The 27,770-nt window shown below is 39.5% G+C and overlaps 3 protein-coding genes across 10 annotated transcripts; 1 reads left to right on the forward strand and 2 right to left on the reverse strand.

Moving 5' to 3' along the window:
• Positions 1–49: 49 nt before the first annotated feature.
• On the reverse strand, positions 50–8,145 carry tmem45b (transmembrane protein 45B). Of its 4 annotated transcripts, none has more exons than XM_049593033.1 (7): positions 8,013–8,143; positions 4,055–4,138; positions 2,170–2,367; positions 1,871–2,083; positions 1,590–1,774; positions 1,324–1,466; positions 50–295 (listed from the first exon to the last, which is right to left on the reverse strand). In XM_049593033.1, the coding sequence occupies exons 3-7, from the start codon at positions 2,357–2,359 to the stop codon at positions 184–186; spliced, it is 843 nt and encodes a 280-aa protein (XP_049448990.1). In that variant the 5' UTR covers positions 2,360–2,367; positions 4,055–4,138; positions 8,013–8,143; the 3' UTR covers positions 50–183. The 4 variants fall into 4 exon arrangements, with proteins under 4 accessions (XP_049448990.1, XP_049448992.1, XP_049448991.1 ...); XM_049593035.1 differs by lacking the exon at positions 8,013–8,143 and adding an exon at positions 4,537–4,638; XM_049593034.1 differs by lacking the exon at positions 4,055–4,138 and having other exon boundaries at positions 8,013–8,145.
• A 322-nt stretch (positions 8,146–8,467) lies between these two features.
• On the reverse strand, positions 8,468–10,549 carry gng8 (guanine nucleotide binding protein (G protein), gamma 8). The gene is made up of 3 exons (XM_049592101.1): positions 10,081–10,549; positions 9,239–9,352; positions 8,468–8,845 (listed from the first exon to the last, which is right to left on the reverse strand). Exons 2-3 carry the CDS (start codon positions 9,320–9,322, stop codon positions 8,717–8,719), a joined length of 213 nt encoding a protein of 70 aa, XP_049448058.1. The 5' UTR covers positions 9,323–9,352; positions 10,081–10,549; the 3' UTR covers positions 8,468–8,716.
• A 2,033-nt stretch (positions 10,550–12,582) lies between these two features.
• Positions 12,583–27,346, forward strand: LOC125898699 (bromodomain-containing protein 8-like). 5 transcript variants are annotated; one of them, XR_007450641.1, is made up of 20 exons: positions 12,583–13,012; positions 13,429–13,525; positions 15,346–15,415; positions 15,537–15,586; positions 15,737–15,859; positions 15,988–16,068; positions 16,210–16,274; positions 17,634–17,776; positions 18,238–18,429; positions 19,877–19,964; positions 20,221–20,370; positions 20,663–20,823; positions 21,038–21,518; positions 21,638–21,681; positions 21,817–22,088; positions 22,266–22,358; positions 22,471–22,539; positions 23,389–23,723; positions 26,204–26,248; positions 26,501–27,346. XR_007450641.1 is itself a non-coding variant. In XM_049592577.1 (20 exons), exons 1-20 carry the CDS (start codon positions 12,970–12,972, stop codon positions 26,558–26,560), a joined length of 2,610 nt encoding a protein of 869 aa, XP_049448534.1. In that variant the 5' UTR covers positions 12,583–12,969; the 3' UTR covers positions 26,561–27,345. The 5 variants fall into 5 exon arrangements, 4 of the variants coding, with proteins under 4 accessions (XP_049448534.1, XP_049448536.1, XP_049448535.1 ...); XM_049592577.1 differs by having other exon boundaries at positions 23,389–23,671; positions 26,501–27,345; XM_049592579.1 differs by lacking the exon at positions 26,204–26,248.
• Positions 27,347–27,770: the final 424 nt, after the last annotated feature.

Genomic DNA, 27,770 nt, shown 5'->3' on the forward strand with positions numbered 1-27,770 from the left:
CCATAACAACAGATCATATTTAAACAGATTTGTGTTTTATTTTTTTCTCTCTCTTTTTTTTTTTTTTTTTTACAAAAAAATCTAAAGTACTTTTTACAAAACCACACACTTGGTCTCACAGACCATCAACACAGAAAATGAAATCAAAGTGAAGTAAAATTTGAAAAGAACTTGCACATGTATTCACTCTTCATCCGACTCTTCAAGCAAAGCTTTCTGGGTGCTCGCTTTGGAGGATGTATTTCGCATTCCAATCTCTATGTCCCGTCCCCGTCCAGAGAGTCGCTTCACTGTGCTGTTGGAACAAAAAAAAAAAGGCATATGTCATGAATTACATAAAGATTACAGATCTTAACAAGAACTGTCCCAGCAGAGCTAACTAATAATGTTGTTATGTTCATTTCAAGTGTTTCTACAAGCAGCTAAATTCCCAAAAAATGTACTCAGAAGACCCAAACCAAGTCCTCAATTTTGACCACTATTGCCGCAGAGCCTTGACGTACCAGCATTTGTACACGGAAGCACCATAATGTACAGTACAGGAGTAATTTAATAAGCATTTCTGCTGACTGCCGAGGCCTGTAAAAAGCAGTTAAGCACGCAACGGCTTTGCAAATATCTGTAAGGCCTAGTAAACATTTAACATGTTTAGCAGGCCTCAGGGGTACAGTGAGTTGAAATGTTGAATGTAAACACACCCATGTTGACTATAAAATACTTCAGAGTATTTAAAGAACAGGTTGAGAGATCAGAATAAAAGTCAAGACGTTGTATTTCCTGTTCAAAGAAAGCTATAACTAAAAGTTTCTAACACCACTGAAGAAATCATAATTAGATCAGATTTCTCATCTTTAAATATTCAGTACAAGAAGGCAGGAAAGCACTTAGGAGACCGAGGCTAGAGGTTCCCAAATGTTTTGGGAAGTATACACTATAGACTGATTTATTTATCAGTGTCTCTATTTGTTCATGTAGTTGCATACTCTCTTGTAAATTAATAAAACTATCAAATAGGTTCCCTTGCCTCAGGAAAGAGGTCAACACGGTGCATATATTTGCCTACATTCAAAGATCTCACCCCTTTATGTGAAGTCAAAGGATTTTTGCTCCTGGCTGGCAGCACCCTAAAGGACTTCAATGGACGTATGATAAAGGCAACAAGTGTAGCTCATTCCATCTTTTTTTAGATGATTGTCTCTACATTGCCAGACAGACAAGCTCATGTTAATGCTTCACTCCAGTAATGGCTTAACATGCTGTTGTCCACTTGCTCTTGACACTTTTCACTCTAAAACTTGCATAGCTAGAGGATAGGATACTTACAACCCAACCACAGAGGAGGCGCAGGTGACTAAAAGCAGGGCCACAGCCAAATGCCAGCAGAAGCACATTGTGACAAACATGATGTTGCCATGTTGTTGCAGGTCCCACTCCGGTCCACTTGGTGGATAAAGTACAAATCCAATCTGAAATGACAAATAGGGTGATGATGGAGCCAGCTGCCTGTGATGTTAAGCAAAGCGTCCTTTTAAATGAATGGGTATTTACAAACTGACAGTGTTATCTCAGTGTCTCTTTTTGCTAATCACCTCATAGAACCATGAGCCCTGCAGGATGAACATGCACGCCCCAAACAGTTCCAAGATAATGTTGTCTCTTATGAACACCTCCAACATGATGCTGGCTGATCCCATGAACACAGGAAAAAGCAGCAGAGTGTGAATGTGAGCATCCAGAGGGGGCCGACTGTGCACATGGTAGTAGAACAGAAACCCTGGATGATACAGGAGAGTCAAACAAAAAACAAATACACATCAGAGGGGCATATTTGTGACATGAACGGAAAGTGTAGAGCTAAGACCGAGCTTACCTTCGACAAAAAGAGCCAAGGAGAGAGCAAGGCGGTCAGCACCAGTTGGCACCAGTTTGGATGCAGTAGTAGCGATCAGTGCTATTCCTGAGATCCCGAAGAACAGATACATTGTGCCGTGCTGCCAGTTCATCAGCTTGACCCATGAGTTGCTCTTTGTGTCGTAGAGGTGGGCATGCGGCCCATCCACCACAAACTGTTCAACCATAATACCTGCAGAACAACATTAGACAAATGGGATGAGTCAAGAACAGGTTTAGGGAGTTTAGATTGTGCTGATGAGTGAGAGGAATACTGACCAACAAATGAAGCAAAGATTTGTAATCCTCCCTCCACGTAGGCCATCTTTCTAAAGAAAGGCGGGATAAACCGTCTTCCTTTAGGCTGACTTGTCCTCCAGTGGTGTTGAAGGATGTATTTCACTGTGAGCCAGAAGCCAAAGAGCAGGAAGAAAGAGCCAGGAATGGCATGTCCTCCGAAGTTGGCCATTGTTAGGCCTAAAAAAACATAAGACATCTGCTTCAGTAAGCAGTAAGACACATCTGACAAACACAGTGTATTATTTTAGCGTTTAGCGTTTGTATTGCTTTAAACTGGCTTAACCTGTAAGTTAAGGCTGTGTTTGACATGGGCCAGTACTCAACGGTACACAGTACTGACACAGTCTTTGGTGTACCGTGACTTGTTTATGCACACCGGCACTTCTTACAAGCTACCACTGCTCTCTCCTACCCTCTCAGTATGAGATTATCTAGGCAATTGAAAATGGCCCTAAATAAACTGCATAACCCAGGGGGCACTGAGGGCACTAGGTGACTCACCTGTGCATGTTCACAAGTTTTTCTTACTCATATTGCGAAAGCATGACCACCCCCCTACTCTGTCTTACTCTGCCTCTGATTGGCTTACCCTTATTATCTTACCTGAACCATAGCAATGCCTAAACCTAACCAATCCAACCAAGTAAGGCAACAAGTACGAGCCAGTCAGAGTGAGAGTAGCGTGGTCATGCCTCCGCCATAGAAAAAAAGAAACTGCTTTTCTCTGTCGGCGGCTAATCTACATACAGAAGCATAATGCACTCACTTCATAAAATAAAATATTTGCCCAGTTTTTCTGAAGTAATGAGATTATTATCTCAGAATTCTGAATTAAATGTTTTTCATGTTAATAAAAAATAATCTGGTTAATTCAGAAAAATTAGCAGAATTTTTTCCATGAAAACTTTTCAGAGAATTTTGAGATAATCCTGTTAATTCAGAAAAACAAAAGTTTTTTTTTCCTCAAGTGAATACATTACACTTCCATATCGAAGTAACGTAACATTACAAAAAGAAATTACAAAAAGAATATGAACAGAGTCAGAAAATGACATTACAGCGCTCCAAAAGTCAAATCCTATGTTACTAAATGCAGGCCAGGAGCAGCGAGCTAACCTTACATACACCAACATGTGAATAAGGGGAGTACTGGCACTTTTTTAGTTTCCTCGTGGAGCATGGGGTTAAAGTCCAAGCTTGTTGCATTATTTTATGGCGTTTTGAGCCACATAATGATCACAAGCAATATAGTGTCATTAGCTGTAAAAGGACTAAAAAGAGCAGCTGACAACAAAATACCCACAATGATGGATGGTAGATTGCTTGCATATAAAATACAGTTACATAACCAATTCATGATCACAATGTACAAACAATACTTGATGAACTAATAAATACTTTGTTCTTTTGAGCCACAATAGCAGCCTTGTCTCATACTAGTACTGTAAGTTTCATGTCATATTATTCTCACTAAATCCTGAGATGCAGTGTCGGCAAAGATCTACTATACAATGAAAATGAGGAGTCATTGATAACTTGGTACTATACTCAGTGGTCGAATTTTTAATAATTAATAATTTTTAACAAGGGGGATGCAATGGAGCTTTGATTTTTTTTGCGTGCACACATAATCAAATACGACTGCACAGATGTGCAAAATTAATCAGGATAAAGAAAAATGGCATGACCTATACCTGCTGCCTTAAAAAAAAAAACAAATAATGCAGTAGTATTGCTATTGCAGTACAGACCAAAAACATTTTAGACTATAAATATGAGTAGTTCTGAAATAGCTGTGAAAATTAATCTTAGAGTCACTCTTATCCTATAGGCATTTCCTTAGCCAGTTATAATTTCTCCTTACCTGTGAAGCCTTGGGCTGATAATTGGTGCTGCTGTCAGGTCCCTGTCCTGATACCTTCCTGGTTTCTCCCTGACCCTCTTCTATCTATTGCATTAATATAGATAATAAATGTGCAAAGCAAAATTCATAAATACACAGTCACTTTTATGCTCTAGATATTTTCTCTCAGCCAGTTATAATCTCTCCTATGAAGACCCTGCATGATCATCCTTGCTGGCCTCTGGTCCACTGTCTCGTCCCTGACCCTGCTCTTTATATTGTGGCAAGAAAGATTAAAAAATATGTGCAAAGCAAGTGAGCACAAGTTCTTATAAAGGAGGAGTGGGTTTTTTCCTAGCATGAAACTAGCTAGCAAGCGATGTAACATAGGTAACAATAACATTAGTATTCTTGTTAACTAGCTTAACTTGATATATTGGCATCTATTAATAAGTCATCATTTAGCTAACATTAACTACATGCAAAAGCATTACTCAACTTACACGGTTTGTTTGGAAGAAACTGTGCAAGGTTTTTTGCTTCTTGCTGGCTGCTTTGCTGAACATAGTTAACACAGAGGTACTGCCCAGGGGCACACTTCTCGTCTGTGTGCAATTGATAACAACATGACAGCGTGCGTCTGCCGCCTGGCGCCGCCTACTCATGGTGCATTTAAAGACGGCTCGGAAAAACACGTTACCACATGTTAAAAACGAATTGAACGGTTGTAACGGCTGTAAAAAGTGCGGGGGACAGCGGGCACAGATACGGGAAGTGCGGGGGACATGCCCCCCCCCCTTCAGATTACGTCCGTGCCTGCACACATAGATTCTAGATTAACAAGGGGGATGTTTTTTGGTCAATTTTCTAACAAAGGGGATGGCATCCGCCCTCGATTCGAACACTGATTTTAGCTCAACGTTTGTATTGCTTTGAACTGGCTTAACCTGTAAGTTAAGGCTGTTTTTGACATAGGCCGGTACTCAACGGTACCGACACAGTCTTTGGTGTAGGGGAGAGCAGGTACAGTTGTAACACAGGACGGTTGTAACACCTCAAATTCCTCCAATCAGAAACAAGCTAGAGTGATGATACTCACTCAGTACATGCTCGGTTAGATTGTCTTCTTGCCTGCAAAAAAGGAGCCAAATCTGCAGCACTCAGAGGAATTTATCTACAGAAGTGTGTTTTTGAGGTAAAATTTTGATTTTTCTATCAGATGTATTTTTTGGATAGTCATGAGATCAAATATCTAAGAATTCAAACAGTTGTTACTGAATTCACTGTTTTGTAAGCTAAAAATAGAAATGGCTAACATGTGTCAAGTTAGCAGTCAAGCTCTATAGCATGAGGGAGAAACATGGCTGGTGACACAGGAACAGTTGTAACGCCTTGTTACAACTGTCCCTGTGTCATGGGGTGTTCACACTTTCTGATGCACAAAAGCTAACGTTAGCTAGCATAACATCAGCTAACTAAATAACATCACGACAGCTAGCCAAACGGGAATGGTGAAATGTGATTGGTTGATGCTTCATCGTGTCATTGAAGCACAGAATAAAGTTGAGGCCAGCTTATTAGCTTATTACTAGCTTAGGCTGGCTTATTTGTACACATGTAGCGACAAGTGTCAGGCGTCAGAAGCAGAGCTCCATGTCACCGGCTTCTATTGACAATTAATTATAGCCTGTCGCCTTGTAGCCGGAGTGTGAATGCCTTCACAAGCCATGTTGCTAGCCATAAGCATGTTATATCAGATAAAGACATTTCTTGCTTTACAATTTGACTGAATTTTTTTAAGATGTAATATGAAAGAGGTAACCATTATCTTAATTTTAACTAATTAACAATACCAATAACATAAATGCTAATAAATATTTACCCTTTTGAATATTGTTGATTAATTATTTATTTCTTAATTATGTAGCCTTGTAGGCATGTTACAACCGCCCCTGGCATGTGTTACAACTGTCCCTGTACACTGGGACGGTTGTAACATTGGAGTCACTGTCTTTATATGAATTTTGCAACCTGAAAATAATTCTTAAAAGCACTTTCATACATTGTTTCTGTAGTTGACACCTTAAAGTTTTTAATATAGCAAATTGGCTGTTCCAGTGTAAACGGTTTCTGATTTATTGGGAAAATTGCTAAAAGTGTTACAATTGTCCCTGGTCTCCCCTACTGTGACTTGTTTATGCACACCAGCACTTCTCACAAGCTACCACTGCTCTCTCCTACCCTCTCAGTATGAGATTATCTAGGCAATTGAAAATGGCCCTAAATAAACTGCATAACCCAGGGGGCACTGAGGGCACTAGGTGACTCACCTGTGCATGTTCACAAGTTCTTTTTACTCATATTGCGAAAGCATGACCACCCCTACTCTGTCTTACTCTGCCTCTGATTGGCTTACCCTTATTATCTTACCTGAACCCTAGCAATGCCTAAACCTAACCAATCCAACCAAGTAAGGCAACAAGTACGAGCCAGTCAGAGTGAGAGTAGTGTGGTCATGCCTCCGCCATAGAAAAAAGAAATTGCTTTTCTCTGTCGGCGGCTAATCTACATACAGAAGCGTAATGCACTCACTTAATAAAATATTTGCCCAGTTTTTCTGAAATAATGAGATTATTATCTCAGAATTCTGAATGAAATGTTTTTCGTGTTTTTCGTTAATAAAAATAATCTGGTTAATTCAGAGAAATGAGCAGAATTTTTTCCATGAAAACTTTTCTGAGAATTTTGAGATAATCCTGTTAATTCAGAAAAACAGAACTTTTTTTTTTCTTCAAGTGAATACATTACACTTCCATATCGAAGTAACGTAACATTACAAAAAGAAATTACAAAAAGAATATGAACAGAGTCAGAAAATGACATTACAGCGCTCCGAAAGTCAAATCCTATGTTACTAAATGCAGGCCAGGAGCAGCGAGCTAACCTTACATACACCAACATGTGAATAAGGGGAGTACTGGCACTTTTTTAGTTTCCTCGTGGAGCATGGGGTTAAAGTCCAAGCTTGTTGCATTATTTTATGGCGTTTTGAGCCACATAATGATCACAAGCAATACAGTATCATTAGCTGTAAAAAGACTAAAAAGAGCAGCTGACAACAAGATACCCACAATGATGGACGGTAGATTGCTTGCATATAAAATACAGTTACATAACCAATTCATGATCACAATGTACAAACAATACTTGATGTACTAATTAATACACTGTTCTTTTGAGCCACAATAGCAGCCTTGTCTCATACTAGTACTGTAAGTTTCATGTCACATTATTCTCACTAAATCCTGAGATGCAGTGTCGGCAAAGATCTACTATACAGTGGAAATGAGGAGTCATTGATAACTTGGTACTATACTGCATTTTACCTGATCAGGTAGGTCTGTAGAAAATGCCCTTTGTGCCAGATGAGAGCTGCTCATTTGTCTTGCAAAACAGGAATTCAAATCAAACAGGGCTGTTTAGTCAGTGAACATGTTGGCCACCTAAGGTTTTTAAAACTCACCAAAGCAATCTGCACTCATTTAAGTGTTCCTGATGAAATATGAAATACTGAGCAGTGTGCTGTCAATATAATTTTACCACTGTTCATGTGACTTAAAAACAAAACACATTATTATAGCATGGTCCCTCTTAAGGTGGCGCATGAGGGCTTTTTGTTGTTGTTCTGTTAGACGAGTTTTTCTTGACTAGCCCTGTTTTACCAGGTGAGACTACACACAATGATTCTGCACATTTCTTCCTTCATTCACACTTAACACACTCTCACACAGATGATCCCAACTGATTGATTGTAAGATTGTAGAGAAAAAGAAAAATTATCAAGATCATCTCTATATAGCTCAGCTCATCAAAAGCACACTATAGGTAAGCTGTTGCAGAACAGCCTCGACACATTCTACATTTGAAAATGAGTCTTTCCTATCACACTTATAAAAGATAGCTAACAGAACGTACGTACCTTATTCTCTGCTGCTGATTCCCAAAGGCTCAGGAGAGACTCTGTAAATCTGTGAATCTTGGCAGCTGTTAGACTGAGAGCACTCTGGTCTGTGTAAACTGTGCACACCTGTTGTCTGCACTACTAACCTGTGTTGACATCATCACAAAGCCCCACCCATCATTTGCATTGGTTTCTGTGACCAAGGTAGGGACATCCTCCTGGGATACAGCTGTGACATTCAGGCAGATGAACAATACCCAACTAAAGATCATGTTGTTTATTCAGATATTAGATACACATACCGTTGACGTGTTAATATTATAATATTAATATCATATTTCATAATGTAGAGCAAATATACTTAGAAGCACAGCAAACTGTGAACAACAAATCTGTCATTTATTTTTTGCTTTTATTACCTTAAATTAGTCTAAAACAGTGATGCCAAAATGAGAAGTTAGTCATACAATTTAGTTAATATATAAGCTCAGATACAATCTGTGTGCAGAAGGAGAGGCAGCTGCAGGGCCTTCCGGTTTCAATGAACTTTGCACCCGCTTTCAATAAATCTTTATTGCCGTCATTATCACATTCACATGATCGTCATTCCTCAGGTAAAGTTGGTCACCTCAATTACAAAACTGAATTCCTCATTGTGTTTGTTATGTAAACTGAAATTTAATTCACAAATTAAAAAGCTGGAAGTGTAGATGTGTAGGCTGTTACAGAATTACACAAAATAGTTTCTTCTCTCGAAACGGGTTCTCTGAGGAAGGCACTGGTGTCACCAGGGGGTCCTCTTTGGCGTGAGCTTCACAGTAAGCCATCAGGTCAGCTGCTGCTTTGGATATCTGTATGAAGATATTGTGATTGTGTGTGTGTGAGTTATTTCTTATTTATTTTTTTACCATTGATTAAAACACCTGAAGAACGGCGTCCTTCCTGCATCACTCAAAAGTGAAATTTGATGTAATTTATGGAAAAGGAGCCTATTATTTTTTTTTTATTGAAAGGGTCGGATTGCTCAACAAATGGTGATTGATTTGGTAAATGATGATCTACCTGTTGGAAACTGATTGATATTAGACATGCTCAAGTTTAAAATTAGATGTTAATCTAACTATACACAAGCGTAAATCTCTTTTGAGACACAGAAAAGTTCAGTCACCAACACTCCATATTAAAACTCAGGATCTGTTGCTATTATTATTGGCTGCGTGTATGTCTATAATATGCCGACTCACCATCATCCTCTCTATGTTGACCTCCAGTTTCAGTTGTTCTACCGTCTTCCGAGCATCTGCGATCTTCGCCATGTTGTTAGACATCCTGTCCTCTTCCCACCAAAGTCAACCAACCTGGAGCAAACCATAAAATGTTGAGTTATCACACAAGAAATAACAGTATGCAACACTGACAAAGAAAGTGGCATAAAAAAATAAAATACAAACATGCTTTCACTTCTAAAGTGCACACACAGCAACACATCACATGGCAATTCACTGAAGGTGTGTCATGGGTAGAGTCTGTTTCAATTTGCTTGTTAATTCTGCTCCCTGGGTCTCAGCTGCAAGTGGCACAGGGAGGGTCTCAAAGGAGGAGGGCGGAGAGGGAGGGGAGGCAGAGCAGCATCCCCAGGGGAGGGCATCCGCTAGCTGAGAATGTAAATACACCTAACACTGACTTGTTGCTCTTTCAGAATGGTTTATCATAAACTGCAGATGTAGGGAGTTATAATAATGCTTTTAATCTGCTGCTATTATGTTGCTGAGGTGCTGCCAAATACTGATGCAAGAGATCAATCTTACATTACTCTTAGAAGTGAATGAAAAGCAACATTAGTCAACTACAGAAGACCCTCTTTGTTTATTGTGCCAGTGTCTGTGAGTGTGAAATTAATTTGTCACCATCATATTAATACAAATTATTTGTAATGCAAATCATACTTGTGACATATGCCACCAATATCAGCACATACATGTAGAGATATATACTTGGATATAATATAAGCAGTTTTGAAGAATCTGAACCAAAAATTGACATTTTCCAAGATTTATCCAAACATAATAATTACAGCATCACTCACCACAACACCAACAGCAACTGCCAGGCTCCTGGAAGGAAAGTCCGCTTGTCTTCAACGGGGTCCTCCACACCAACTTACAGTACAAATGAAGTGAGATTAATGACAAAGATGAGGAGGGAGGCTTCAGTAGGTTCCCTCCTTCAGTAACTAGCTGTGGTTCTGCCCCCAGGATGGGCTCCGTGCAGCAGTTAAAGGCAACATGTGGTGTGACCTTCATCTCTAGAGTCTCTATCATTCGCTCACCTGAGATGATAGAGGAGCGCGTGTTGCGGGATGGAGCATTAAATACAGTTTTTTAAAAGAGCCTTTATAGGGATAAGATTCAAATAGCAAATAGTGCATTAATATAAATGAAAATCTCACACGCCTGACAACAACATGAAAAGGCATATATATATAGAGAGAGAGACTATAATGAGGAAGCTCTCAAGAGAATAGGTTGTTTTCCATGACTTTAATTGATTTTCCTATTTGTAATTAATTCTAAGACACATACAAAGTGTGTCATACTTGGATAGATATTTACAAAGTAAATGAATTTAAGGCACATTGGGTTTGCTTTATGACAGGAACAACTAAAAATTAGTAATCAGTATTTATAACAAGTTCACAACTGAATGTTAGAATTCAAAATAAAGGTCAACCATAGGAGTTTCTGTTTCACATGCTTTTACAGTGAACATATTAGGTTTCCCTTGGCAAACATTTTCTTTTATTATTTTACTTTTATTTTTTATACAATATAACAATAGTAAGACTCTAAACGCACAGTGATTCACAGGTGTTTCAAGGTCTTACAGCATCAACCTTGAAAAAGAAAATCCTACACCAAATACACACTGGATAACATATATCCAGAACTAAGTCTGCAAGGTAAGTGGCTGAGTTTGTGTCAAGGTGTGAGTTTTCTCAGACAGCAGAATTATTTGTCTCATGCCGTAGCGATCCTCTACAGGGCTGCCAGTCTGTCCTGCAGAGCTGACAGGAATTCCACTCAGCAGCAGGGTGCCAAGAGGCAGTGCTATGGAGTTAAATGTCAAGTACCTCATTAACATTTGTTTCCCTGTAGTAATTGGTCTCTCTCGGTGGAAGATATTGGACCATATGAGTGGAAAAAGCTGCAGCTTCACCTAACCAGTCTCTGTCACCACTCACCAAGGGCCCAAAACTATAATTTGCCCAGTGTGTGATTTGCATACTCCAGACAGGGAATGTTCAGATTTTGTCCTACTTTGTAAGAACTTAATATTGTTACCTGTGCTTTAGGAGTGTAACCCAGCCAACCAGCATATCTCCTCTCTCATATTGTTTATTAATGACAGGCGTGACATCAATGAACCAGGGAGGGGGGGCAAAGTGTCTGCATATCAACACTTGTTTACACATAGGCTCTTCATTTTCTATTGGTAGATTTAAAGTACACAACAAAAAAAGGAGTACTCTTATGTGAGTCAGTTTATAAATAGAAATGATCCATTCTGTCATAAACTGAGGTGGAAAGTAAATACTCCTCCTGTGTAGATGATTGGCTACAGCTCACCAGGTAAAGCTGTAATTATGTGGGATTGCAAAATAGAAATGAGCAGGCACCATTGCAGCAGGTTTCCATAAAAGAGATCAGGCAGCCATATGCAAGAACCACAACATTTTGCAATATGTTAAGGGGCAAACCAAGAGATTTTTGCCCCAGTTTCATAAAACTGTAAAGGTGGCAACTACAGACATACGAACACTACATTTAAAGCTAAGCCCTGGCAATTCATTTCAAAATGATGCCCTGGTTTGTTGTTGTTTTTTACTGCATCGTACTGGTTGTAAACCAGTTTTGCAAGTCTGTTGCTGCTGCTGCAAATTATGTGACAGCCTCGTCTCTACTATATAAGAAAGCACACTCAGAAGAGCAGGTGGTCACTGGAAATATTGTCAGCTTAATTTTGTTTGCTGTGTTCTGATTTTTTTTTCAAATGTGGCCTGAAAAAGTCATGTCATAATTAAAAAAAAAATAAAATAAATTTTATGTGACAAAAAGCTAAATAAATGTCCTTTTCATTTTTATTTTCTTTTTTGACAGTAAAATACCCAATAAAATAACAAATACTTACATGAATGTGCCATGTATTTTATTTTATTTTATTTCTTTTCTTTTTTTGGCATTTAAAATCACCTATTAAAATGTAGTATTCATGTAATTTGCTAGATATCATAACCTAACATTAATATTCTGGCAAATCAGTATATACAGTCACTGGTAAGGGTTTTCACTGAAATGGGTATCAAATATCCTCCCTGCATATTTTAGTTCTCCTGGCTAAGAAAAGGGGCTGTTGATGCATAAATGTACATGTAATATTATTATTATTGTTAGTTATTATCATTAGTGTTTATGCTGTTGTTTTACAGCCACAAGCAAAGGGACATATATGTATAAAAGTAAGAATAAAAGCGATTTAGCTAAGTTAAGGGGAGCAGCCAGGGTTGTACCATCATTAAGCTCCTGTGGTGGGCGTGTACGAACAGTTCGCTGCTAGCTACAATGATAAATAACGTTAGTGACAACAGTAAGCTACGTTTTCTCGTCTGGCTCTTCGTTAGTAGCTCAGACTTTGTTTAAATTAACGCGAAATAAACCGGGTTTGCGAGTCTTTTCGGCGAAGCAGCGTAGCACCGGAGCTAGCTAGTTAATCTTTAAGTTACCGATAGCTAATGCACACGAGACAGTGACTTTAACGGACAACGGTGAATCAGCGTGCTAGCTAGAAAGACAAATCTTGAAAGCCTCAACACCCACCACGCAACATTCATTGATGTTAACGTCCATAATTGTGTGTGTATCGCTTTCGGACGTCGCCAGTGTTATATTTTCTGCTGGGTTTCCATCTACCAAGATGTATGGGATGTCGGGATGACAGGAAGATGGCAAACGGGGTTGGAAGTGAGTAACGTTGGTACATAGCAAATGTCATGATATGCTATCCGTTAGCGGTGAGTGTGTCGTACTGTTGATGTTATCGCCACTAACTTCCTGCACGGCAGCCTCCGCTCGCTGCAGGGGAGCCTGCGAGGATTAATGGCTGTCATTAGACAGTTGACAGCTCTGTTTACACTAATGGTGGGTCCTGTTTACCATTAACAGTATAAACGACATGCTTTTTGAGCGCTGATTTGAACCAGTTATGTGTTCATAGTGAACTGTCGGCGTGGTGGGCAGCTATAGGTGGCACAGAAATGAAGCTCAAGAGATTAATTATAGGGTCCACACCAGGCCTGGGAGCCACAGCAGGCAATCGGTCTTACATGAACTATATAAAGCATGCATCATGTTGTGTCCATTTTCCTCCACATCTGCAGAACACAAGCTGCTTGTCATTGGACCAACAGAGCCATGGTCAGTGAGGGAGAAGCTGTGTTTGGCCACATCTGTCATGAAGAGTGGAGACCAGAACTGGTACTGATTTATTCCTGCCACCCCAGTCTGGTGCCAGTTATTCTTTGTTGTGTGTCAGTGCTCTGTGCTTCAACTTCAACTTTATTATTATCCTGAAGGAAATTTATTCTACAGGCATCGAGACACAAAAATACATGAAGGACAACATCAGACACGAATACAAAAAATCCCCAGCTCAAGTGAAAACAAAGATACTCCTACCACACTGAAGCAGAAGCTGAGACAGTCTGAAAACAGCACAGTAAATGCATCGTCAAGTAAAGGGCTTTGCAAAGGCAATAAGTAAAAGACATAGTAATAAATAATCAAGATACACAATCTAAAAAGGATCTAATCCAATATATACACAGATATTTGTAGTCTGAAATTGTAACAAAATATAATACAAAACACTGACATGCCAGCAAGAAATGTCACTTAATTGAGTTTATTGCACAAAGGGCCCTCTTGTTCACAGGTCATAATCTCCAAAAAAATAACATACCCCACTATTCATGGGAAAATGCAAGGAATGTCAGCTTTGGTTTTGTACACATTGTCAATCAGTGAGATGCCTGCCTTCCACAAACTAGAATCCAGGCGAGTTATTGCACCGAGCAGGATTGCTCAGCCAGCTAACTTTAAACACACCATGCAACAGCTTCTCTGAACATTTGTCAATAACTAGCAATAATAGATTTTAAAATCGATTTTAAAATGACTTGTAACTAATTGTGGTCAAAGGAGGTTCAATTACAGCTTAATTACAGTATAGAAGCAATGGTAAAATGGTAAAATGACATGGCAGCAAGAAATGCCACTCAATTGAGTTTATTGCAGAAAGTACCCACAGGTCTTAATCCCAAAAAAGTAAAATACCCCACTATTCATGGCAAAGTGCAAGGACTGTCAGCTTTGCTTTTGTATACAATGTCCATCAGACACATGTCTGCCACAAACTAGAGTCCAGGTGAGGTATTGCACCAAGTAGGATTAATCACTTTGCCAGATAACTTTTAAAATAGCATGCAACAGCTTCTCTGAATATCTACCAATAAATAGCAATAATCAATTTTAAAATGAACGTCAAAGGAGGTTCAATTACAGTATAGAAGTAATGGTAAAATAAAAATAACAGAACAAATCATTTACTTTTATGGCTCAAAACATGTTTGTAATTTCAGTTGTTAACTACACAAAAGTGTCAAAAAAAGGTAATTTAACTATTTGAATCACTATGCAAATGTGACTATAGTTGAACTACCAGTAAGGCACTGCGAAATGTAGTAAAACTACTAATATGATTACATGTAGTTCACTACTCCCCATCACTGAGTTTGAAGTTTTAAAGAGGTCCCATGCTTTGTGGCTGTTATGCACACATTCATCCTTTTACTAAAGATTACCTATTAAGATTAGATATTGTCAATACAGGTGGGGCTTTTGTTAGCATTGTTGCCCCCCTTTGTACGTAAAATGGAGGTTGTTGGGGTTTTCTTTCACAGTCCAAAGACGTGCAAATACGATGAATTAACCATAGGTAGGCATGTGTTTGTCTGTAGCTGTCTTTTTGTGATACACTGACATACTGTTCATGATGTTGCCCAGGGCATGCTGGCTGTTATTTTGCATAAATTTTGCATGATTTTATAACCAAAAGACCTCCAAAAAGTAACAAACAAACAAACACACAAAATACCACAGATATAGAAGAACATAGACTTGGGTGAAAAAAAATGTTTTGAGACTAAAATAAACCCAGGACAAAAATAGCAGCCTGTTAAAGTCTTTAATGGGTATTTCGTCTTTGATCATTTCAAAAAATGTCTTCATCTCAACAGGGTTTCTGTCAGTCGAGCCATCAAACCGTTTGCAGAACCTGGACGACCACCTGACTGGTTCTCTCAAAAGGTGTGACAGAATCCAACCTCACTCTATTGCAGAACACAGTGCCCAAATTCATTATCTCTGCAGTACAGTTGCCACATTATATTTTGTCGTGTCACAAAGCTGTTTTTGATTCTCTTCGCAGCACTGTGCTTCCAAGTACTCTGAGCTCCTGGAAACAACAGAGGCCCCAAAGTGAGCACATAAGTGACTGTTACCTCTGCCATGCTTTTGTAGACTTGCAAGCTAAAATAGATAACATATCTTTACACGGGTTGACACATGCATTGACAGTATGTGCCAGATAACAAAGGCTTTAAATAATAATGCATTTGTTGCCTGCAGGCGGAAGCGTGGCGAGAAAGGTGAAGTGGTGGAGACCGTGGAGGATGTGATAGTACGCAGGCTGACAGCTGACAGGATTGAAGAACTGAAAAGGTTCATCAAAGAAACACAGGAGAAGCACAGGTACACAAGCGTAGCTTTTAACAGGATGAACATAACAGTCGTTGTGAAAACAGTAACAAAAAAAAAAGAACGAAGTTCCATCATAAACTGCATCAATGAGAGTGGTTGTTGTGGTTGTGTCTTCATAGGAAGCTGAAAAGGGAGGCTGAACTGATTCAAGCAGGACATCTAGACTCCAAATTAAAAGAGATATGGGAAGAAATTCTGCAGTAAGAAGCAACAAACTTTCTATCTGCCCTGTTTATATAATAATACAGCACATCTCCTTTTTTTCTGTTTGTAAAGCTTAGACTTTGGACACTTTTAACTGACATGTAAAATAATGATCTCGCCATATGTGTGTCTGTCAGAAAGAAGAAACAAGAGGAGGAAGAAGCAGAGTTGAAAAGAAAAACCACAAATGCTGCTTATCAGGGTATGTCCTTTATTTTTAGGGACATAAATATAGAAATCTGTTTCAGTAACTTTATTCATGCTCCATAAAAAGTGTGTTTCCTTCTGGAAAACAACAAAGATTAAGTAAAATGGTTCAGTTTAAACATCCTCAGCTGTTCCATCTACATCCATCCATTATTCAAGCTTAAAATCTAACAGGTTATAGAGGTGTCAGATTGATTGATGATATTGTATAGGTAAGCTGCTTTTACAGTATTACTGTAGAGTTGATTAAAAAAAAAAAAAAAACAGGAAAAAAAATCACAGGAAAAAAATTTTTGGAAGTCAACACTCACTATGGGTTTATCTAATGAATTAGTACCACCCAAATCAAATGGGTACATTTGATACAATGGCCATTTTGTGACATCTCAGATTTAACTCATCAGGCTCAGCAGAACACTGCTAGTTTTGGCTCAGTGTTAGCTCATAGACTTGGGTGTATTAGTCAGAAATTGGAATATCTCACCTCCCAAATAATCATTTGTATATGAGGTTCTCACCCTGTGTTTCATTGAATTATTGAAGAAAAGCTTATTTTTCTTGCATGCCCCTGGGAAATAAAGACTCCACAAATGGAGAAAACTCTTGATGAATTGAAGTCATAGTGGTCTGCATTTAACAACTGCAAAAATCAAAACATCCGCTTACAAACACTCAAAAAAAGCATGCAGTGTAATTGTTGTCTCATTTATCCAGTTGTATGCTCATTATTTCCAAAACATACAATCCTTTCAAGCGGAGAACTGAACTTGCATTACAACTACATTGACAAAAACAGTAATTTTACCTCCCAAAACACAAGAGCTGCTGGTCTGTTTTTTCTGGTTTGTTTTACTGTGTGACTTTGGTGAATCCCTAACCCTTAAAAACACCAAAGCCACACAATTAAACAAACAAACAAACTGATCGAGGCAGCGGTAGACCAGCAGCTCCCATGTTCAGTGGAGTCTGGCTTTTAAGAGAGCATAGATAAAGTTTCAATTTACCGTCAGAAAGGGCCATCTGATTGGGAAGTGCTGAACATAGGACTGAATGAATGAGACTTAGATTATACTGCACCTGTGTGAGAGAGTGTGGTAAATGTATGTTATGATATAATTTTGCTGTTGTTGTTAGCATGAATTTCATCTGGCTGATGAGGATTTGGTAGCATTAGTAGTAGTATTCTGTCATTAAGTGAAAACATTGACCTGTTAGTGGCGCTAGAAAGTCTGGGGATCACCAGAGTCAGTAGGATCCATGGCGTAAAGTAGGATGATCATGGTACATTTTCTTTCATTCAGCTTTTGTGTGACTAATAAGAGAACACTCCCTTCGTCACCCCTCCCTCTTCCAGCCAGACAGGCGGCAAAGAATGCACCTAAGCGAGTGCCTGGCATCACCATGCATTCGCCCTCAGGCTGTAGCTCCCCAAGCCCGGAGTTCTCACCAGGTGACCCACTCGAGTGTTTGACACTGGATCTTGCATCGACCAAGAATGTAAGTCACTGTTGGTTCAAAGGTATTTAAGGTCTGCCTTACTTTTCAATGATTATGCTCCTTCATGGGACATTTAAAAATGTTTGCTGCTATTTTTAGTAGGTGTATGTTTATGTCAAGAATTTGTATTTCTCTCAAGGTTAGTGCAGATCAACCAGTTTTCCTCTTTGAGCTTGGTCCTGTGTGCCACTGCTATGTGTTTAAGTCACCATTTTCTCATTAATGTAAAAGTTAGGAACCTTGTGTAATGGCCATGGCACATTGTTAAATAAAAGACATATGTATTAACTTAACTGTGAGAAATAACTTGCCAATACTGCTGTAAGAATTAAAGATGTCAGAAAGGGGTCTAATATTCCAGACCATTCCCAGAAACACATTAGAGACACTTACCCAGAGTTGATCAATTCAAGCATGCCTGGATTTGTATGCCAATATAACTTCCCTCTCTTTGTCTTTAGGCTTCGGGATCAGCCAGATTAATGACAATTGCTGAGTCCTCTGGATCCAGTAATGATGACATCAGCCACGGATCACTTCTGGATGACCCCACCCAAAAGAAGCTCCTGAGCCAGAAGGCTACACCCCCACCTTCTCCCCTCCTGTCAGAGTTACTGAAGAAAGGCAGTATCTTGGCCTCGAATTCCAGACTGGTATGTGGAGAGGACTTGTTGTATTGTACCACCAGTGCCAAGCTGTGTAATTAACATGTTCAAATCTGCAGGGCATCATGTCTTCATTTCATTTGTCTTTATTCTGCTTTGTGACTGGTTTGGGTAGTTATGGTTTGTTTTGCCAGTTGTGTTTAGATTTTAATGATTTTCTGCACATGTTTGGCATTGTGTTGTGTTGGATCTTTAACACTAAGTCTGTTTTCACCTCAGGACATCTCAGTGTTAGGATTCTCTCTCAGTAGATGTTCTCAAGCTTTGTAAAGTTGGGTGGGATTGATGCACGAACAACTGTTTTCAGTTAATTCCACTCCTTTTTAAATTGGGTTCAGGTGTTGTTTTAGACACTACACAAGGTCATTTTTTTAACATTTTTTGGGGGGCACTTCTCTCCTTAATTGCACAGATGACGATGTACAGGCAGATGGGAAATAGGTGGGGGAGAGAGGGGGGTATGACATGCAACAAGGGTCCCACAGCTGGAATCAAACTGGGGACGCTGTGGCTATGTGGCATGAGCTGTGACTATATAGCTACAAAAGCGTTCCATATTCTCGTTTTAAACCGGTTGCAGTGTTCCTAAATGTTGAAGAAGCTGCACCTCTTAAACAGCAAAATCAGTCAAGAAATAATTTGTCAGGAAAAAAATATCTGTCACTCGACAGTTTACACTAAATCTATTTTGCATTTGTTTTTATGCTGCAATTGTGTTGATTAATGTTAAGTTTTGTACATACGGTATAGCTGAAACATTCAGTGTTTTTTTTTCATGCATCATGTATTTTTGCAGACTGCAGGTTGCTAGCTTTATCTTCCATGTTGTTGTCATGTGTTTTCTTTCTTTTTTTTTTTTTTTTTTTACCTCTAAGCCTTCTCATATGTCATCAGCAGTTCCTGTATGGCATAATTTCTCATTGCAGCCGAGGAGCTGTCATTCAGTCAGTCCCTGACCAAGTTTCCTCTTTAATGCTTGCTGAACAGTTACCTCCAGGAGTTGTCCGGCTTGTTTCGTGTTTTTTAATTTCCATTTTTATGAAGCTTACAGTGCACTTGTGAAATCCCAACATGTCAGAATAAGTTTATCCTTTACTAGATCTTTGCCTCCCCACATTCCTATGGTTATGTTTCTGCTCTGACATGCAGTGCTGTCTGTCAGGCCCTCTGTATAAACATACACACAGGGACTGCAGTCAAATTGTAGAAATAGCACAAAGACATGCAGCTTTAGAATAATATTATTTATGAAATGATGTAGTGTACATATAAAACATTCACTTGCACATAATGGATTACTATGTGTGAGCCGGCAACAACATTTCTGCTGGAACTGCTGGAACATAAATAAGAATACTTGATGTGTACTCTAGGTACAAGAAAACACAAAATACATGTTAAATGTTTGACATACATGTATGCATTTTAATCCTAGATTGGGGACGGCGAGCACACAGAGCATGGAACAGGAGCACATGACTTGCAGCTGGCTCCACCTAGTCAACCTCTCTCTCAAGCATCAGGTAACAATACAGTGTTTGATTTTTGTGCATGATTTTCTGGACACTGATCAAGAGAAATTTCATGTCAAAGTGAAAATGGACGTCTCACAAAATAAATGACACTTTTTGGCACAAAAAACATAGAAGAACATGTTTTATGTTTGTTATTTTTACCTCTTGTATCCTAAATGTATGTATGCGTTTTACATAACAGTCCCTGTAGTCTAGCCATTTGCTCATTTTGCTCAGCTGAAAGCCTCTGCTGCTTTATCTGCAGGTGCCCCGATGTTGTCTCGTCTCCTTGAGGCAGGTCCCAGCCAGTTTTCTGCCCCGTTAGGTTTCATGGTCAGTGCAGACCCAGCCTCCAGTGCTCCCCTCTCTACTGCCACTCTTGTGCCTGTTGACTCTGCTGCCTCAGCAAGTAAAGGTGTGTCCACCTGACCCAAACTATTCTTCTCTCAATCCACAGGCTAAACCTCCTTACATCTTTGTTGTCACCTGCTTTGTAGCTAGAGAATTTAATTTCAGTCCTCTACTTTATTGACCACTGTTAACTGTATTGGTTGGCCTATTTCAACTGACACTTGGCGAAAAGCAGGGCAAGATTCAGATATGTAGAAACTAAACAATTAAAGATTTTACAGACTGATACTGCTACTGGTTTGAAATTGTATCTTGGAAAATGAAAAAGTTGAAAATCAGTTGTTGTCTTTGTGCAGAGGTGGATGTGATGGTGCCGTCTTTAACCCCAGGATGCCAGCCTATTTCTGCAGAGGATAAAGTGTCAGAGCTCAGTGAGGAGGATGTGACTGTGTCCTACATGGGGGATGAGCTGGACCTAAAGACAGTGGGGGATATTATTGCTATCATTGAGGACAAGGTGAGAGGTGCTATGTATTTTCACAGCTCTTGAGATCAACTGTGGATCAATTTTGATAAGTAATGCCTGCTTGAGGCTTTAAACATTCAGTAACGTATGGGTGTTTTCATTTTGGGTTCAGTTCTCTTACAAACATCACTGCTTAAAAGGCAGGACATGGCAAACCTGCCTCAGTTATTCTCTAAGATCCAGAGTCAAATCTTTTCTTTTTCAGGCAGATGAGACTGCAGAGGCTTTGGATGCTGCTGCAGTTGAGGCTGCGCTGTCACTGTGTGAGGAGAATGGCCATGCTTTGTCTGGTGCCTGGGAGGCTGGGCCTTTCCAGCCCCATGAGTCTCACCCTGCGGTGCCCATAGGGGTCCCGGAGTCCTCGTCTCTTCACAGTAGCCTGGAGGGGAAGACAGAAGTGTTAGAAGTCCAGGGTGGGACTTCAGGTTCACTCTCCTCTCTGTGCAGCAGCCAAGATAACGGTCTGGCAGCATTCCCCATGGGACTAAGGGGCCTTCCTCCCACCTCCTCATCCTCATGCAGCTCAAAGAGTTTGGAGCACTGCCACACTGGAGCACCTCCACAGCCTGAGGCAATGAGAGAGACTGGAGGGTTGGCGCACCAGAAAAGCCAAATTTCATTGGATGTTACTAAAAAAAGTGAGAGTGAGAAGTGGGCACAGCGAAGACCTGAAAAACCCCATAGAGGTATGCACACCCATGCATAAATACAAGTATTCACTTGCTTCATAACGTGCAGTTTGCATGCAACTATGCGTTTTGCATAACCATTTCCTTTTTATTATTCATCTTTACTATCTTGGCAGACTCAGTATTAGAAGATAGCCCACTGACAGAAAGGCACCCCAAGGTATAGCACCCAACGAGGAGAGAGCGAACATGATGCTTGTACTGGCTGTGCTGAAATGCAGAGTGCGTAGTTCCACAGTATTCCTGCACTGTAAGCTCTGTTTGAATCTCGCTGCATCTTTCTCCATCTTTGCAGGAGATGAAAGAAGTGGAGGATGGAATAAGCATTGTGGGAAGAGAGAATGCCTCAGGGACTAAAATATACAATGAGCTTAATGGGCCAGAAGTGTGTGGAGACGAAGAGGGTGATGGGGCGGAGGGATTCTTGTCAGAGCCAGACGGCGAGACGGAGCTAGAACCTGCAGCCAGCGAGAGTGAGGATGGATACAGCCTCCACACGGCGTCCTCGTCTCTGCAGCTCCACACAACCGCAGACTCCATCCCCAGCAGCCCTGCCTCATCACAGTTGTGAGTGAAACGCATTCAGGCGCACACGGCAGGGAAAGATTGGTTTTTCTTTTCTGTCAACTCGCAGCATGAATTTCTCACTGCATCGTGCTGCAGGTCAGGTTGCATTTGAAAATATTTCCCTCATGCCCTTTTTTGTTTGTAACCACCATCCTTCTACATACCACTGTTGTGCAGTTCTATGTGCAGTGAGGACCTGGAAGCTCTACAGGCTCACAAGATCTGGAAGAAAGCCATCATGCTGGTGTGGCGTGCAGCGGCCAATCACAGGTCAGAATATGACTCTTAAAAGTAACCCTGGTGGCTGATGCTCAGTCTCTCATAAATTGTAATTCTTTGTATCACTTCCTAAACAGATGTAATTTATGTGAACCTGTTTTAGGTATGCAAATGTCTTCCTGCAGCCAGTAACAGATGAAATTGCACCTGGATACCACAGTATTGTGCAGAGGTAGGCACGGGTTATGTGTGTTGTGGTTATTTTAATTTCACTAGTAGTTTTTATAGTGGTTGCTTGTCGTATTGCTCATGCCAATTGAAAATTTTACATCACAAAAATAGCATTTCAGCAGTTTTTCTGTTGCAGACAAATTTCCAATGTCAGAATAAAATCATGAGAGTTTGGCTGGAGTTGTGCCGCGCTCGTGAGATCTCAAATCATGTGGAAAACTCAGTCTCTGCTGTCATAAGTCAGTCTTTTTGTTGTCTTAGAGTTTAGATAAAATCAAAAAATTCTTTTTTTAATTTAGCGTGTATCTGATTCACCGACTAGCACTTATTTTAGTGAGAGCGTTAACATTAACGTTAACACATCCAGGGAGGTTGGTAATGAGTTTAAGCAACGAAATCCAAAATGTAAAGTGTGTATGCAAATACAGTTTATCCCATGGATTATATTAATGCCGAATTGACAAGAATACTGTTGAAACATGATGCCTTTTATCTTGTGTTTCCAGAGTTGTGTGTTTTTGCAGACATGTAAGTAATTGTTAATATGTCATATTTCTGAAAGGGAGTTTGGTGTAATATTTTCCATCAGGAGCAGGATTGGAAATACTCTCAAAAGGAATCTACTTGTAGCCTTGCAGATCCTGAGTCTTTACAAAATCTTATAGTCTGTAAAAACTCAGATTTAAGTCTTCTGGTGTGTACTAGGCATAAGAAAAACACCCTTGTGTTTGTTGGATGACACTGCATTACTGACATTATCCAATCAGGAGCCCTCAACAGCTCATCAGACCACGCAGACTCAATTGTCTTTTGATCACTCTAACTCCCTCTTTGCTCTTCACTTCTTCAGGCCCATGGACCTGGCTGCCATAAAAAAGAACATTGAGACTGGCTTGATACGGACCACCGCTGAGTTCCAGAGGGACATCATGCTGATGTTTCAGAACGCAGTCATGTACAACAGCCTGGATCATGACGTGTACCACATGGCTCTGGAGATGCAGCGTGATGTCCTGGAGCAGATCCAGCAGTTTCTGGCCACCCAGCTCATCATGGAGACATCAGAGTCTGGTATCAGCGCCAAGAGCCTGAGGGGCCGTGAGAGCACACGCAAACAGGACTCTACTGACAAGGTGCTTCACTAGAATTTTGACAAAAGCAGAGAGTACAGAAGAAGAGACAAGGGTGAGACAACAGGCTGACTTAAAGGTAGAAGAAAGTGACGCTAAAGTAGATCTGCCTGACATTTTCCAAAGCAGGACATTAGTTTTTAGAATGATATCCTTTCAGGCAGCCATTGGTTTCGTGTTTCTATGCTGTCAAAATCAGCTGCAGAGACTTGAAGCTTTTAAATTAGAAGTTACCCATCACAGTGAAAATCAGAAGTAAACTTCTGTTGTTATTTTTTTTAAAGCAAGAATCCACCTATGTCAAAATTTTGTTATGTCCGTCGTATGGCTTTGCCTTTTTGGGCATTTGTAAATTAATGCAATATCTTTAAATGCATTACTATATTACAATTCTATAAAAAGACAAAACATCGTTGAATTAGGTGATGATACCTGTACGTGTCTCAAACAAGTTTCAAACCAATGGTTGGCTGGAGGGCAAGACATTTATTTTAAAACGTAACATTTATGCTTTGGAAAATGGTAGGCAATAATGTAATAATGCAATAATGTCAAGAGCATTACTGACAACTATTTACCAAAGCATACAGCTAAGTTTTTACATTGATATTCTACCTTCAAGAAAGCTATTGTTTTCCATTAATTTCACAACAGTATGAAAATGAAGTGACAGATAATTGACCTGATGAATTACAGTTAACATTTGGTCCCCTTTTTTTTGCATGATAGTGTGACTGAGTGAAGAACTGCTAATGTTGATGTTGGAGATTTATAGTAGAACGTGATTACAGAAACAAATAAGCATTTTTAAAACAACTACATTACAGCACCCAAAGAATGACACTTTATATTTATTTTTAATCATTCTGTATCACCCTAATGAAGGCCCTGTGCTTCAATACAAACAATTTAGATTAGATTTTCCATATAGTCAGATGAGTCATTTTTCACATTTGTTCCTTTGTTGTTACCTAAGCTCCTAGTTGGCTGGTGAAGTAGTGACAGCACAAATGACCTGAGGCCTGTACTACGAAGCAGGATTTGAAGTTAGCAAGGTAACTTTGGGGTTAACTCAGGGTTTTCCATACCACGAATCTGGTTCTCTTTTTAGCGGGATAAATCACTGTGTTAACTTAAGCTGAACAGTTAACATGCTCCTCAACCTGACCTTTGACCAATCAGACCACTGAAGAAAAAGTATCCATTGACAAAAGTCCAGAGTCTCAGGTAAAAAAGAGGAGTCTATACTGTATATTGTTATAGATCAGTAGAATTACTTCATTGCTCCAGGGTTCTGTTTCCACTGGTTTTGAAACAGAGCTTCTAACAAAGGGAGAGATCGTTTACAACACTTAACACATGATTTTAGCTGTATTTTAACTTATGCAAAGTTCACTTAAGTCTACAGTGATCGCTGACAGTGCTGCTACTTTTACCCTATGATTCTTTCACTGCAGCTCAAAATAACATGAGACACCTGTGTGATGAGAACTAGGATAAAAGATATTTTATTAGTAAAATAATTCACACACAGTTAATTGGCTAAATGCAACATTTCAGTCAGATAGACCTCATCAGTCATTAATTAGACTACTTTTCCCACCCTTTACTTTGGTAGCAGAAACAGTCTGGCATTACTCTAAAGTGTTTGATGTGACGTCATCCAACTAAACAGCAAAAAATATACTCTATACTAATGTCACATGGGCCTACAGCTCAGTGATAGCTGCACGTAAGTCTTGGCCGATGGTGAATTTTTCGATAGTATTTTAATTTTTTCTACATTTTAAGTTGTAAGATTACAGAGTATCGTTTACATCCCAAGCCACTTACAATTTATTGTCTCGCAGTCCCAAACAGGTACCGTCTCATCTCATATGAAATTAGGTAGCCTACTTTATTTATGGTTCTGATGATGTCACTCATAATTAACATCCAACCTCTTTCACATGAACGCACTCAAGGCTGGATAGGAAAACCCAGAGTTGACTGAACTAGTCGATAACCAGCTTTGTAGTACCTGTTATCCAGACAGCCAATGTTAGGGTTAGTCAAGCCGGATAACAAAAACATATCCTGGGTAAGTTGAACAAGCTTCATAGTACAGGCCTCTGATCTATAGTTTCAAGTGTTGAATGTTGATGAATAGCATTCTGATGTTAACTTAAACCAGTAACTGAATGGTAGGAGATGATGTAAAAGTCACACTATGCTTTGAAAAATGGTTGACAAGTCTGTAGTATATGTTGTATGTAGTTAAGGACCTAATCATGCTGGCATGTTCCCTATAATATATCTGATATGGATAAGTAGTGCTACTGCAGTAGTGGAAGGAAGCGAATAATAGATGTACAAAATAGCCACATGGCAGCATACCCATTTATGTGAGAATATGTTCCAACAATAGCTTGTTTCAACCTTTCCCTCCGCTGATTATACTGTGTCCTATCTTTCTTGGCATTATTTTGCTTCCTCTTGAGACTTTCAGTGTACTTTTGTGTCGCAGCTCTGATATGCATCATTTTCCTCTTACAGGACACTGTCTCCATGTCCTCTCCTGCCTTCCTTCTTTCTCTTTTTGTAAGTACCGTCCTTCAGCCTTTAAAACTTTCCCTTTCTGTTTTGTCTTTTTTTTCCCTGAAGCAATAAAAACAACAGTTGTTAACACTAAAAGTTAAAAGTATGTAGTTTTGATTTTTGGGTGAACTGTCCCTTTAACATCTTGAAGCACAACTTGTTAAGTGGAACACTAGTGTCACTTCAGTCACATATTTTAAAGTGAAGACTAAAAATATGGTCTAATAGGTTCTTCCTTCCTCTCTTTGATGACAGGATGGAGGCACCAGAGGGCGTCGTTGTGCCATAGAAGCTGACCTCAAGATGAAGAAATGAACATAGACAATGAAAGTGTTACCCAACAGTGTCCCCGAGTTGAAGTGAAAGGTGTGATACCACAAGACTGAAATTATTCTCTGTCAGTTGCACAGATTTTCACTCTGCATAAAATGCAGTGTTACCTTTATTTGCACTCTAGATTAAATGGGTAGACTGTAACATGGAGAGGCTCATTTCCTATGAGACAGCCATACAGACATGGATTACATACTGTATAATCCCAGATTACAAAGGGGCATTCAGAAAGACTAGGTCAAACCTCTCATAGACGTAGCTGCAGAGCACTTAGACTTAGCCTGCTCTGAATTACATCAGGCTGTGTTAACGAAGATATAAGTTACTCCTTGCCTACAAATTGGCTGAATTTAAGCCGTCATGGGGCCCGGTTGAATTTCAGATTAGTGTGGTTGATTTTGAGAAATGTTGGTGACAATATGTGAAACCAGAGGCCAAAGAGTTTGATTAACCTGGAATTTCTGAATGATCAGGGGGGGCACACACTAATTTCAAACAAACATTTTCATTGCTGGTATGACATTATCTGAGTTATCGTTTTTTTAGTTTTCTAATTTTAAAAGTATTCAGATCATTTTAAATATGGCTGTGTTTGTGATTAATTGATTTTATCTAGGCTACACTTCCTGTGAAACTGTTCCGACATGCATACTCTAAGTCATTTTCAGTATTTTTGAGAAAACATCGTTATGAAACTGTTTTGTGGACTTTAAAATGTTTAAACAATAAAACTTCATAAAGAGCCCTCACTCAACCATGTTCAGCTTCAATCTGCATCGAAAGTTTCCCACTACAAGCAAGAACCATGACACTTTGCCCAGACCTCGCTATTTAAAAGCTGTCTTAAAAATGTTCAGGCAGGGGTTGTGTGCAAAAATCAGTGAGAAAAGGCTTGATCTTCCTATGGGAAATTCAAATAGTTGGCATTTCAGATCCTTGTTTTCATTCTTTGCCTAATTTATGACATTCATGTTTAATGTACTGTGTTTCAGACAGGAAAAGCATGCAGATTTTCTCAGGAATGATCTGAAGCAGCAGTGGCCACATGGCACAGAGCTGTAAAGAGTAACGTAAGCATTACATGATAAACAGTGTTGTGTTTCTTAGAACTTCTCTGATCTGTAGATGCACAGTGACATCTTCTACAAAGCTCCTTCTCTGTAGGTGGGACCAATGATGAGGAAGAGTTTTG

This window comes from Epinephelus fuscoguttatus, linkage group LG12 (assembly GCF_011397635.1).
Source record: "Epinephelus fuscoguttatus linkage group LG12, E.fuscoguttatus.final_Chr_v1".
Lineage (NCBI taxonomy): Eukaryota > Metazoa > Chordata > Actinopteri > Perciformes > Serranidae > Epinephelus > Epinephelus fuscoguttatus.

Coding starts and splice junctions, on each gene's coding strand:
- tmem45b (XM_049593034.1), bottom strand. CDS start 2,359: ATGGCCAACTTCGGAGGACATGCCATTCCTGGCTCTTTCTTCCTGCTC. Junction 2,084..2,169: donor AATCTTTGCTTCATTTGTTG/GTCAGTATTCCT, acceptor GTTGTTCTGCAG/GTATTATGGTTGAACAGTTT. Junction 1,775..1,870: donor CTTGGCTCTTTTTGTCGAAG/GTAAGCTCGGTC, acceptor TGTATCATCCAG/GGTTTCTGTTCTACTACCAT.
- gng8 (XM_049592101.1), bottom strand. CDS start 9,322: ATGTCTAACAACATGGCGAAGATCGCAGATGCTCGGAAGACGGTAGAA. Junction 8,846..9,238: donor TCAACATAGAGAGGATGATG/GTGAGTCGGCAT, acceptor ATCTTCATACAG/ATATCCAAAGCAGCAGCTGA.
- LOC125898699 (XM_049592577.1), top strand. CDS start 12,970: ATGGGATGTCGGGATGACAGGAAGATGGCAAACGGGGTTGGAA. Junction 13,013..13,428: donor GATGGCAAACGGGGTTGGAA/GTGAGTAACGTT, acceptor CCACATCTGCAG/AACACAAGCTGCTTGTCATT. Junction 20,824..21,037: donor TTGCTATCATTGAGGACAAG/GTGAGAGGTGCT, acceptor TTTCTTTTTCAG/GCAGATGAGACTGCAGAGGC.